This window comes from Salvia hispanica, unplaced genomic scaffold (genome assembly GCF_023119035.1).
Source record: "Salvia hispanica cultivar TCC Black 2014 unplaced genomic scaffold, UniMelb_Shisp_WGS_1.0 HiC_scaffold_526, whole genome shotgun sequence".
In the NCBI taxonomy this organism is placed as follows: Eukaryota; Viridiplantae; Streptophyta; class Magnoliopsida; order Lamiales; family Lamiaceae; genus Salvia; species Salvia hispanica.
Window position 1 is genome coordinate 11,210 of NW_025952274.1, and position 14,139 is coordinate 25,348.

Genomic DNA, 14,139 nt, shown 5'->3' on the forward strand with positions numbered 1-14,139 from the left:
AGAGAGAGTAGACACATTTAATGTCAAATATAGAGAGTGACATTTTAAGCAGGATAGACTAAAAAAATGGACATCCTAAATAGAACGGAAGAAATATTGATTAAATAACCTCTCATATTCCATTATTTATTTAATTGAAACAAGAGAAGTATAATGCTTTAGTTCTCATATTAAAGTATTATTCCTACGAATAAAAATAGTAGTATCATCCTAATTTTTTGGTAGGCAACTAAATTCTTGATGACTCTTGTCAAACAAACTCATAAGTTTGATTAACCAGAGATATCAATAGCCTTCACTTGAGGCTTCTTGACTTCCTCCTTTGGCACCGTCACCGTGAGCACCCCATTCTCCATCGCCGCCTTCACCTGCTCCAGTTTTGCATTCTCCGGCAGCCTCAAGCGCCGGCAGAACTTGCCGCTGCTCCTCTCAATACGGTGCCACTTGTCATTCTTCTCCTCCTGCTCTTTGCTCCTCTCTCCACTGATTTGGAGAATGCCACCATCTTCAACCTCAACCTTCACTTCTTCCTTCTTCAATCCGGGAACATCAACCTTGAAGAGATGGGCCTCCGGCGTCTCTTTCCAGTCGATCCGGGCGTTGGCCACTGCCGTGGTTTCACGCTCGGAGGAAGGGAAGTTAGCGATGGCGGAGGAGAGAGGAAAGTCCTGAAAGGGATCCCATACATCGAGGGAGAATGGGTCGAAGACGTTGCTGCTGCGGCGCCCGAAAAAGCTCGGAATCAGAGACATTTTTGCTTCTACTCAGAGAATGAATGTGTGCGATTGATTAATTGATTGATTGATGTGAGACTCGAGATTTCTGATGATGAATTGGGATGAAGGAGGAGGAGAATTTATAGTAATGGGAGGAGAAATCGGCCCGTTTCGTGCGGATTCTGGAATGCTCTGTTTTGGGATAGAAACGGTAGATTCCAGATTTTACTCCTACGTTCTACACATGTCGTAGAAGGCCAATGGATAGAAACATATTTTTTTTAAACTTACCTGACTTCGATTTGCTTTTTTCAATGACACTTTTTAAAATTATCTCAAACAGCTTATACGTTAATTATTCAAAGACTTTATCATTTATAAGCTATCAAGATATTGCATCTTATAAATTCTTAAAATATCTCAATAATGCTATATTAAGCTCTCTATATAATAATATTAGGCAAAGAGAATAAATCATAGAAAAGTGCATATTTATAATATTCGGTACCTTGAATGTAACATGGAATAGAGAGACTATGTACGAAATAAGTCTTGCATATTACTACTACAAGCATACAAAATCAATTCGTGAGATTCGTAATTGGTTAAACTGAGACTAGTAAGTATCAGCGATATTTAGGATTTTCTGGGTACTTGGATCAAAGTACCTATATTTCTTTTGGTTTATCTCATGCCCTACAAACACATATTTGATTGCACAGGGGGGAAAGTTTGGTTCTCTTATGTTTGGAAATATGGACGTAGACAGTACAGCCAAAGACTCTAGGTGGCATGCTAAGGGGTTCTGGTATTTGGGCTTGTTGGGAAAGAATGTCAAGAGGGGTTTTCGTGTTTAGGATTTTGGTAGGTAGTCTGTTCATCAAGTATACTGAGGTTGCAACAGCTTCAGGCCAAAGGGAGTCTGGGACTTTGGATTCAATCATAAGGGCATGGGTGATTTCTAGAATGGTTCGATTTTTGCTCTCAGCAGCCCCATTTTGTTCGGGTGTATAGACGCAAGATGTTTGGTGAACAGGACCATTTTTTATAAAGAACTCAGACATGATATTATTGACAAATTCCCTCCCATTATCTGAACGAAGAATTTTTATGGTGGTGTGGAATTGTGTTTGGATCATTTGAAAAAACATGATAAATTTATCAACAACTTCTGATTTATGTTTTAGAAAATAGATCCAAGTCATTCTAGTGCAATCATCAATAAATGTCACAAAATATTGAAGACCACTACCCCCAATAACAGGTGCAGGACCCCACACATCGGCATGCACTAAATCAAACATAAATTTTATACGAGTATCTGAAGGTTTAAAAGACTGTCGGTGGCTCTTGGCCAAAACACATGTCTCACAGGAAAAATCTCTAGGTAATGAAAAATCGGAAAACAAAAGTTTGAAATAACCATGAGAAGGATGTCCTAGTCTTCTGTGCCACAACCAAGCCTCTTTCGTGGACCCGTGAGCCAGCATCGCACTGCCATGTTGAGCTACCCCATCCACGTAGTAGAGTCCTTGGTTCTCAGTGCCACGCCCAATGATCCTCCTCGTCCGAATATCCTGTAAGATACAAAAACTTGGATGCATTAGAAGTGTACAATTCAGCTCTCTTGTCACATGATTCACCGATATTAGTCTCTGAGACAAGCTAGGAACAAATAAACAATTTGAAAGTCGGAGGTTAGGGGAAATTGCTATGGTTCCTGCCCCGGCTACCGTAATTAATTCCCCATATGCGGTTCTAATATAGGTTTCAGTCACTTCCCCAAAATTACTAAAATCAGATCTTTCTGGAGTCATAGTATCTGTGGCATCACAATCAAAAATCCAACCCTTCCTATCAACATTATTGGTATTTTGCACAGAAAAAGCAGCGGAAATATTCATTAGGGGTGCAAAACTTTTTTGAATTGAAATTTGGTCTATAGTAGGGGTTATTTTGCATTTTCAGATATTTAGTGGGGGGTTTTCATAATTATGCATATCTGGGGGTTAATTTTAGGAGGCTAGGGTATGAAATATGAATTATGGGACACATAAGGACCAATCTGAAAAGTATGAAAATACTTGGGGTTTGATCCTAGATCAAACCCATTACCTCCACAATGAGTGTTGCTGTTCCATTTTTGCGATTCAGTCGCTCCAGCTCTCTCCACAAAATTTTCGACCTGAACCCCGCCAATTCCGCCGCCACCACCACTTCCACCGGTGGTTTCTGGATGGGAGACGTTATTTGGCTGATTCGCCCCTCCAATTGCTCCTTCTTGGTGCTGATTTTGGGCATTACTCCGTCTTTGCCCTATCTCACTGATTCCGACGGCGGCGAGCTTCGCCTGAGCTCGTGCTCTCTGCCTTTCATCCCACACTCCGGGTATCCAACGCAGAGAAAGCAGGTCTCCCTCGTGTGTTTGTTCTTCCCGCAATGAGAACACCTCAATTTGCCCTCGTCTATTTTTCCTCCGGTTTGGTGACCGGTTCCGGTAGGCGGCTGTCGCGGTGGTCCACCTCTGTTGGTTGGTCGGTCTCTCTGTGGCCCGAATCCGGAGTCTTTGGTGGTTTTAGGGGATGCCGGTGGCATGATTTTTAATCGAGCCGCTTCCCTCTTGACCCTTCCATAGGCCTCTTTGACTGAGGGTTATGGCTCTTCCTTGAGGATGTCCCTTTTCGGATTGTATCATATTCTGGATTTAGCCCGTAAGGAACTTGAACAGCCTCGATGTGTTTGAGAACTCCCTGAATTGCTTTGACTCCCTTGTCACAGCAGTCGACTAGCTGTTTTCGGCATCGATCCACATTAATCCACAGCCTGTGGATACGCCGGTAGTAGGTTTCCAGGTCCAGGCTTCCTTGCCTGAGTGCGATTGCTTTATCCTCCAGATCGTATATGAGATACGGGTCTCTCTTGCCTTCGAAGGTTACAGCGAGATTTTCCCATATGGCTTTCGAGGTTCGATGATGGGCAAAGTCGGCGATAATGTCGTTTTCGATGTTGTCGACGATCCACGAAAACACCACAAGATCGGTTTCTTCCCAATCGGCATATCCGTGACTTTCTGGTTCCGGTGGCTGGTCTTTGATGTGCGAGTATCCTCCTCTGCTTCCTATCGCGACTTTCATTAGTCGCGCCCACAAAGGATAGTTTTTTAACATTCTTGCTTGTCTTCAACTTTGAAGGTTTGATTTTTGGTTTGGTATCTCCTTCTGAATCTGAATCTGACATTTTCGGTGTGCAGGGATTTTCTAGTAGGAATTTGAATTTTCTGGCTTGGTTTTGGTCTCGTGACCGAGATATGGTATGAATATGAACACGACTATGATGAAATTTTTCTGAGCCGGATCTTTCTCTGCTCTGACGCTATGATAAAATAGATTGGGAGAAGGTTTCGTTTTATTTAGGGTTTAGGATTTTATTTACTTGATGAATATCACACAATATGTTACATTGTTATATAGGCATAGAATATGCAAATATGGTAAACCTAGATTATGAAGATGTTATTCTATCTTTGGTAATAGATCAATTTACAATCAATCACATTATTCTCGGTATCTTCCAACACCGGGCTCGACAGTGGGCATCACTTTACCCCCCAGAATTAAACCGGGGTCAGCCGCGCAACACAACGATGGAGGCAACGAGTAGGCGCACGGTTCTGATAAATAAAATTCCCCAGGTCCAATTTTTGGTGCAATGGTCGTCGGACGCAGATGGAGTCTCCTCCTGGAACCCGAGGAACACTTGCGCTCTCATTTTCCTCATTTACGCCTTGAGGACAAGGGCGTTTATATGGGGGGAGGAGTTGATACGACCATAACCAATGAGATAGCAGTCAATGACAAGGATGAGCTGCACGAGCCCTTGCAGCTGGAATCGACGAGCTTGAACGAAGAGACAGAGTCGAGAACGAGGGGCAGAACCAAGACTAGAGGGATCAAGAAGGGTCGGCCGAAGAGGAACGTGTCTCAGCTGCCCAAGTATAGAGATTTCATCAGATATTAGAATTAGGATTGTTTTGATTTGTTTTGCTTTATTTTTGGTTTATTTCCTTGTTTTACCAAATTATTTACCATTAAGATAGAGTCAAATCTTTTCGGATTTCTTCTTGATTCTTTCCTGAATCGTAAGTCCGAATCAAGCAGGGGGAATTCTATAAGAATTTCCTTAGTTCGAGTCATTGAGAATTAAAGTAGAGTAAAGGTCAAATGTGGTCTTTAACATATGGTCGTTTTATCAATTTGGTCCTAAACATTGCATTATGAATTATTCGGCCCCCCACATTTAAAAACGAGCTGAATTCAGTCCTTTATTGGACGGCTCCGTTAAAATTAACGGTCAACAACCATCTAAGCTATTTTGACTGAATTAAGATTAGATTAAATATTTAATCTTTTTCTAATTTTTTTTCTTATTTTTTTCTTAGGGATTGGGATAGCGGTAGAAATCCTCCGGCGACGGAAATTCTTCATTCCATTTCGAAAACCAATTTGAATCATTTTCCCTCATTGTCTCTCTATCTACAAAATCCCTTCCCTTTTATTCTAAAAATTCCTTCTCATAAAAGAGGATTCTTGGCTAAAAAAAGGGTAGATTTAAATATGGGATTGGGGAAATCTATGGAGTTCAAGAGAGAGATACAAGAGGAGGGGGATTTATCGCTGAGGAGGGTGGCGATTATTGTCGCCGTGCTGGAGTTCTAGGGGGTGCTGCTGAGGGGATGCACGTGACCACCACGATATAGAAGGCCCTATTTCTTCTTTGAGATGGGATTCAGAGTCGGTCTTGTACCGGATGGCCTAGATGAAACCCAAGGAGAAGATCAAGGAGCAGAGAGAAGGGAATCAGGAGGGCGGCAGAGGTGGGAACGTGCGGCGGCAGAGGAGAAGAGGATGAGGAGGGCGGTGGAGTGGAAGAGGAAGAAGAGGAAGATGCGGTAGAGGTGGGAGATCTCCTTGCGGGTGGCGTCGGTTTGGGTCTCCTTGAGGGAGAGACGTTGAGGATGAGCTCCTCCTCTAGTCCTCTTTGAGCCACTACTTCAGGAGGAGTTTGTGAGTTGGGTTATCGACGATCTGGTAGAGGGATCCATGTGTTTGCTTCAATTAGAGAAGATGATTTTGTGTTGGGAGAGAACTTGAACTTCAAACATACAAAGAAAAATAATTAATCTTGCCTCTAATTTAGTCAAAATAGCTTAAAAAACCGTTGACCATCACTTTTAACGGAGCCGTCTGAAAAAGGACTAAATTCAACTCGTTTTTAAATGTGGGGGACCGAATAATTCAAAACGTAATGTTTAGAACCAAATTAATAAAACGGTCATATGTTAGGGACCACATTTGGCCTTTACTCATTAAAGTAATAAAAAACACTTTTTCTCATACTATAGCTTTCGAAACCCTTGCCTCTCGCTAGGGTTATTGTTCTTGATCTCATACTATAAACGTTCTTGCAAACTTGTGCTCTCAATCTTCAATAGGGACAATCATTCTATCAAAGGAGCAGGAGGAGAAGAATGACAAGTGGCACCGTATTTAGAGGAGCAGCGGCAAATTCTGCACCTTATATCGAACAAAAATGAAAAAACTACTCCGTTTGAGAATATGGAATTTGGGGGTGTGGAATTGGAACGAGAGTATAATTTAAATCCAATGTTTGGGTATCGATTTAAAGTTTATATCTCAATTAGATAATTGGAATTCCAAATAGTTACTTATAAATCACATTCACCGCATATACCCATCGTGTGCATACACACACTATATATAAAATACCCACTCTGCACACACAATACAGTATACACAACATACTTACATTGCACATACGCATACTGCATACATTGTGCGTGTGTGCAATGTGTATTACAGTATGCATTTTGTGCGTATACACAAATTCTTCAAATTCATTTTATCAAAAATAGAATTTGATTTCAATTCAATTCCATAGAATTATAATTCCAATTTCATGTACCTGAAGTAAACTTTGAAATAATTTTAAATCACGAACTTCCTACCAAACAGAAATAAGACATTATTTCATGAATTAGATTGCAAAAGCATATAAGTGTATGAGATTCCCTCGTACAAAAGTCCAAAACTATTGACATATACCTACCTAGAAAAAAAGAGCCATTTATTAAGATCTACAAGCATATTCCCAACTGCATTAGTAGTACTATCACTTAATATAATCAAGTATACTACTCCATTAAACACTGCTTGCCTAAGACAAAAGATAACAATAGATAGAAACAAAGATGTTGAAGCAAGAAACCACCGTAACGCCGCCGCCGTCGCCGCATATTCTGATATTCCCGGTACCACTGCAAGGCCACGTGAACTCCATGCTCAACCTGGCGGAGATCCTCTGCCTCTCCGGCCTCCACGTCACCATCCTCCTCTCCGATCACACCCACGGCCGCCTCCTCCGCCACGCCAGCCTCGACTCCCGATTCTCCCGCTATGCCGCCGCCTTCCGCGTCGCCACCATCTCCGACGGCCTCCCCGACGACCACCCCCGCTCCGGCCACCGTATTCTCGACATCATGCTCAGCCTCAAGGAGGTGGGCGGGCCGCAGATGTAAACCTTGCCATCTTCAACGATGGAATCAGAGAGTTGAAGATGAATGATGAGTTGGATAGAGCTGGCACTGCAATGAAATCCTTGACAGAAATCATGGAAGATAACAAGCAAGAAGTCAGGGATCTTTGACAGAAATTATGGAAGATAACAAGCAAGAAATTAGTGATCCATTCCATAGATAGAATTCAATCAAATCAAAGTATACCTTTGACATGTAGAAATTCTCCCTATATAATGGGACGTACTGATCTTCAAATTCATCATCTAATACAATCATCCTTATGCAATACAGTAGCCTTGTTCATTTTCTAGCTATGGCTTTGAAGGCCTTCAACCTAACTTTCTGTCATGGTATCAGAGCCTAGGTTTCGTACCTAGGCTTTGACCCCTTCCTTCACCTTAATCTCTTCTACCTTGAAATATGGCTGAAAGTGACAGCTCTAGCCCAACACAACAAACTTCAGTAAATAACATCCCCACCATTCCTATGCTTCCGCAAAGTCACCCGATATCCACAAAATTATCCGATAGCAATTATTTGATCTGGCGTCAACAAGTCTTAGCCACTGTTAGAGGATACGGACTCGAACCGTATCTCATGGGAGAGCAAATTATTCCGCCAAAAATGGTGGTCACAACAGAATCGTCAACTATGTCGCCAAATCCGAGCTTTCTTGTGTGGCACCAGCAGGATCAGCGCCTAGCGGCATGGCTGCAATCTTCTCTTGATGAAAGTGCAATGGTGATCGTGGTGGGTTTGACCACGAGTAGGGAGATCTGGTCGGCTCTTGAAACGAATTTCGCCAGCCAGTCGAAAGCAAAAATTATGCACTACAAACTCCAACTACAAACCTTAAGAAAGGATTCCCTCACAATGATGGAATACCTCAACAAAATCAAGAGCATATGTGATATGCTTGGATCAGCGGGATGTCGAATCATGGAGATGGATCAAATTCTTCACATCTTGAGTGGCCTCGGAGCTGAATACAATCCTGTGATGGTGACGATAACATCCAAAGGTGAAACCTGGTCTGTTCAAGAAGTTACAGGACTTCTCTTGAGTTTTGAATCCAGGCTCGAATCCACCAAAAGCCTCTCCATCAATGTGGATGGATCTCAACCTACTGCTCACCTATCTCAGGCTCCTCCTCCAAGAAAGGAAAACACTATTGGCCATTATGGGAGCAGCTTCAATCGAGGGGAAGGTAGCCGTGGAGGTGGCAATTTCAGAGGTCGTGGAGGTCGAGGTGGCTACAGAAGTCGCGGCAATCGAGCCACCTGCCAACTATGCCAGAAACCTGGACACATGGCAGATAGGTGCTGGTACAGGTACCAACAAAATTTTCCAGCAGCTGCATCTCAGCCCAGACAGTCCAGCTTCAATCCGCAGCATGTACCACCACCTCCTTCGGCAAACTTGGTGCAGACAAGGGGAAGCCCCAGTCACTACTCTCAAACTAATTTCAGTGGCGACAACATGTCCTCCTGGTATCCCGACTCTGGTGCCACCAATCATGTAACAAATGATTTCAACAATCTGACCACCTCTTCTGAATACAATGGAGGTAATAATCTTCACCTTGGGGATGGTCACGGGGTCCCCATTTCTCACGTAGGTCAGTTTATTGCTAAATCATCTCCTTCTTCATCAAGAACTCTTTTGCTAAAAAATCTTCTCCTTGTCCCTAAAGTCACCAAGAACCTTCTGAGTGTCTCCCACTTTGCTCGAGATAATAATGTGTTTTTTGAATTCCATTCCTCTTGTTGTTTCGTGAAGGACCAGGTCACCAAATCAATTTTGCTCAAGGGCTCCCTTGAGAATGGCCTTTACAAGTTTGATCTCCACAAGCCTGCTGCTACTTTATCATCCACTCCTACATCACAGTTGAAGAAATGTGTTCCAGTCGCCTATACTTCTTCATTAGGACACTCTACTGCTTTCCCTAAATCTACTACATCTAGCATAGATCTTTGGCACAAAAGGCTTGGCCATTGTGCTTTCAATATTGTTGAAAAGACTTTGCATAGTTGTAATATCCCCTTCTCATCTATGAAATCAAGTTTATTATGTCATCCTTGCTGTGTTGCTAAAAGTCACCGTCTGCCATATTCCGTTTCTTCTTCTCTTTACACTGCTCCCCTCCAAATGGTACATAGTGATGTTTGGGGTCCTGCCCCCTTGAGTTCTAGAAATGGTTACAAATATTATGTGAACTTCATCGATCAATTCAGTCGTTATACATGGCTCTATCTACTCAAGTCCAAATCTGAGCTTGTTGATGTGTTCAAACACTTTATGGTGTTGGCTGAAAATCAATTTGATACAAGAATCAAGGCTCTCCAATCTGACTGGGGTGGTGAATACAGGGGCCTTTCATCCCTCCTTCAATCTCGAGGGATTGTACACCGAGTTTCCTGCCCATATACTCCCCAACAAAACGGGATGGCTGAGCGGAAACACCGACATATCACTGAGATGGGTTTGGCACTTCTAGCTCAATCAGGGCTATCCACATCTTTTTGGGATGATGCTTTCACCACAGCCGTATATATCATCAATCGGCTCCCATCGCCCACTCTCAACAATATGTCCCCATATGAAAAACTTTATCACAAAAAGCCAGACTATACACTGCTAAAAACCTTTGGTTGCCTCTGCTATCCACATCTTCGCCCTACCAATCATCACAAGCTCGAGTTTCGATCTGATGCTGCAATCTTTATTGGGTACAGCTCTTCTCATAAGGGTTATAAGGCTTTACTTCCTTGTGGCAAAGTTGTCATCACACGGGACATCTTGTTTGATGAATACACATTTCCTCATAAAAAACCACTCTCTTTCGTCCCATCACAAATCCCACCGTCACCTCTTATACCTCCCTCACTACCTCTCTCTTTTCCCTCATTACCACCTGCACCTGTGCTCACTCCAGATTCTCCAATCACATCCGTCTCACCATCTACTATACCTCCAAACTCTCCTATACCTCTCAGCTCCCCTCCTGACTCACATATGGACATCTCAGATCATGATTCTCCTGATCATGTACATGGATCCCCACCACCCACCTCTCAACTACCACCTAATCAAGATTCCCCACCTGCTGCCACCTTTCAACCACCACCTAATAAAGATCCACCATCCACAGATTCATCCTCCTCGCCTTCCCCAATAACTCAGCCATCTAGCACTCATCACATGGTGACTAGATCTAGAGCAGGCATTTTCAAGCCAAAGGTATTTCACATCAGTGTAATTGATCCTTCGTCCACTGTGCCTCGTTCCATCCGCCTAGCTCTATCTATTCCAATCTGGAAAGCAGCTATGACAGCCGAGTTTCTTGCCCTTCTCCGCAACAAGACTTGGATCCTCACTCTTTTGCCCCCGGGCAAAAATCTGATCGGTTGCACATGGATCTTTCGAATTAAGAAGCATGTGTCTGGCTCAATTGCTCGCCATAAAGCTCGCCTCGTGGCCCAAGGTTTTTCACAAGAAGCAGGCTTCGATTTCACTGATACCTTCAGTCCCGTTGTAAAGCCAAATACCATCCGTCTCATCCTAAGTATAGCAGTCTCATCTGGCTGGTCGATAACTCATCTCGATGTAAACAATGCTTTCCTAAATGGCTCCTTGGAAGAAGAAATATACATGCGTCAACCTCCCGGTTTTGAACAGGGTGGTCCTAATGTGGTTTGCAAGCTCAATAAGGCGTTGTATGGTTTGAAACAAGCTTCTCGTGCTTGGTTTCTAACCATTCAATCAGTGCTTATGGGTCTTGGATTCATTCAGTCTAAGGCCGATACTTCACTTTTCTTTCGCAAGATTGGCTCTGAAGTGATCTATCTCCTGCTCTACGTTGATGACATGCTCATCACCGGCTCTTCTCCGTCGGCCATACAACTTGTGATTAAGCAGCTTAACAGTAAGTTCTCACTGAAGGATCTTGGAGAGGTATCCCATTTTCTCGGTGTGGAGATTTCAAAAACCTCTCAAGGAATTCACCTATGTCAAGCAGCCTATATCAAGGAATTATTGCTCAAGGTCAAGATGGACAGTGCCAAAGCTTCCCCCACTCCTATGATTTCTGATTCGAAACTTAGCAAGCATGATGGTGATCCTTTTGTCGAAGGTAAGCTTTACAGAAGCGTGGTTGGTGCATTACAGTATGCAACAATCACAAGGCCGGAAATCAGCTTCTCTGTTAACAAGGTCAGTCAATTTATGGCGTGCCCTCTTGATCAACACTGGAAAGCTGTAAAGCGAATTCTCCGTTACCTTGCTGGCTCAGTTAATCATGGCATCCACATTCGTGCCTCTAATTTTAATCTCACTGGCTTTTGTGATTCTGATTGGGCTTCGGATCCCGATGATAGGAAATCGGTCTCTGGCTACTGCACTTATTTTGGGGGTAATTTGGTTTCATGGTGCTCACAGAAGCAAAAGGTTGTATCTCGTTCCAGCACTGAGTCAGAATACCGCAGCCTTGCACTCCTCGTTTCTGAAATAACTTGGCTCACCTCGCTTCTCACTGAATTGGGCATAAAACTTCCTCATTGTCCGATCATCTGGATTGATAACATGAGCACTATCGCCCTTGCTTCAAATCCTGTCCTCCATGCTCGTTCGAAACACATCGAACTGGACATTCATTTTGTAAGAGACAAGGTAGCAGCAAAAATGATAGACCTTCGCCATGTCCCGACCACAGATCAAATAGCAGATATATTCACAAAGCCCTTGAGCCACCAATTCTTCTCTCGTCTGCGGAATAAACTCGGAGTTTATTCTCGTTCCTCCATCGAATTGAGGGGAAGTGTAAACCTTGCCATCTTCAACGATGGAATCAGAGAGTTGAAGATGAATGATGAGTTGGATAGAGCTGGCACTGCAATGAAATCCTTGACAGAAATCATGGAAGATAACAAGCAAGAAGTCAGGGATCTTTGACAGAAATTATGGAAGATAACAAGCAAGAAATTAGTGATCCATTCCATAGATAGAATTCAATCAAATCAAAGTATACCTTTGACATGTAGAAATTCTCCCTATATAATGGGACGTACTGATCTTCAAATTCATCATCTAATACAATCATCCTTATGCAATACAGTAGCCTTGTTCATTTTCTAGCTATGGCTTTGAAGGCCTTCAACCTAACTTTCTGTCACGCTCTCATACTCAACACATTCGAAGATTTAGAAGGTCCAATCCTCGATCAAATCCGCAAACACATTCCCAATCTCTACTCCATCGGCCCCTTACACTCCCATTCGAAAGCATTGCTGAAAGCAAAAGGAGTCGAATCATCGCATCATTCTAGCAGCTTCTGGAAGGAAGACAACACCTGCATTGCCTGGTTAGATTCTCAACCTCCCAATTCTGTGATATATGTGAGCTTTGGGAGCATCACAATGTTGACAAGAGATGAATTGTTGGAGTTTTGGTATGGTTTGGTTAAAAGTGGTTATAGATTCCTGTGGGTGGTTAGACCGGATTCGGTTATCGGGGATGGAAACGAGATCCCGGTTGAGATCGAGGAAGGTACGAGGTTGAGGGGGTTGATGGTGGAATGGGTCCCACAAGAGCTAGTTCTAGGGCATGAGTCGGTTGGGGCGTTTTTTACGCACAGTGGATGGAATTCGACTCTGGAAGGTATAGTGATTGGGGAGCTTGTCAACATTTGTTCGTATAAGGCCCATTCTAGGACTGCACATGGTGGTGGGGTATTGAACTATTGATATTTTTTTGTAGTCGATATTTCTCTATAGTCAATTTAATTACTCTGCCATTTTCTAGTTCCTATGCCTCTACTTTTTCTTTATATGATATGATATGTTTTTGGTAGAAAAAAACTACACCCTCGGTCCCCCAAAGTTTGTCCCATTTTATTATTTTCGTCTGTCCAACAAAGTTTATTTCACTTGAAATCTTATCAAAAAAAGACATTAAATACACTCTCAATCTCCTCAAACAATTTCTTAAAACACGCACCGAATCAAATTGGAACAAACTTTGGGGGACGGAGGCTACATTTTTAACCTGAATTTTATTATAATAATATTTACTTCCATTATTTTAAGAGTGAATTGCGAATTTGGTACTCCCTCCGTCCCGGCTAAGATGACACATTGCTTAGCCGGTACGGGATTTTAGGAGTTATTGGTTAAAGTGTTTAATTGGAGAGAGAGAAGGTGAGTGTAGGTATTAAAGTAGAGAGATGAAGATAGATGAATATTTTAATAGGAGTGAGAAAAAGTGGTTGATTGTATTAATTGGAGAGAGAAGGTTACCAAAAAAGGAAATGTGTCATCTTAGTTGGGACAAACTAAAAAGGAAAACGTGTCATTTTAAGCGGGACGGAAGGAGTATATGAAAAGAAAAGTACAGGTTGTATATTTATAGTATTTTCATAACATTCAATGTCTCTGAACAAAAATGGAGTATTTCATTTGAAGTACTTTTTAACTTTATTGATGGTAAAATAACTACATTAATTAGAGGTCACTTTTTTTTTATATAAAATATGGTATTTATAAACGATTTAAGAATGAAATTGGAGGTTAAAAAATAAAATATAAAAATCGAAAAAAACGCTACCATTTGAGGAAGTGAGAAATTATATTTTACATAGATATTTTTCACTTTAAAATAAATATATAAAAATTTCAACGGTCAAAACGCTGCAGACTCGCGGGGGACGAGTGGGCGCCACCGTGCACTCCATATCGCGCCACGTGTGCCGGACACGTCTTCTCCTCAGACGGAGACGTGGTCTCCGCGGAGGGCGGCTCTCTCAAGCAAGACACATGCAACGACGTCCCGATG

At 42.4% G+C, this 14,139-nt stretch overlaps 2 protein-coding genes across 2 annotated transcripts; one reads left to right on the plus strand and one right to left on the minus strand.

Moving 5' to 3' along the window:
* Positions 1–270: 270 nt before the first annotated feature.
* On the minus strand, positions 271–857 carry LOC125199513 (17.3 kDa class I heat shock protein-like). Its single transcript, XM_048097503.1, has one exon. It carries the CDS (start codon positions 750–752, stop codon positions 273–275), a length of 480 nt encoding a protein of 159 aa, XP_047953460.1. The 5' UTR covers positions 753–857; the 3' UTR covers positions 271–272.
* An 11,589-nt stretch (positions 858–12,446) lies between these two features.
* On the plus strand, positions 12,447–13,052 carry LOC125199511 (7-deoxyloganetic acid glucosyltransferase-like). Its single transcript, XM_048097502.1, has one exon. The coding sequence runs from the start codon at positions 12,447–12,449 to the stop codon at positions 13,050–13,052; it is 606 nt and encodes a 201-aa protein (XP_047953459.1).
* The last annotated feature ends 1,087 nt before the right edge of the window (positions 13,053–14,139 follow it).

Coding starts and splice junctions, on each gene's coding strand:
- LOC125199513 (XM_048097503.1), bottom strand. CDS start 752: ATGTCTCTGATTCCGAGCTTTTTCGGGCGCCGCAGCAGCAACGTCTTC.
- LOC125199511 (XM_048097502.1), top strand. CDS start 12,447: ATGGCTTTGAAGGCCTTCAACCTAACTTTCTGTCACGCTCTCATACTC.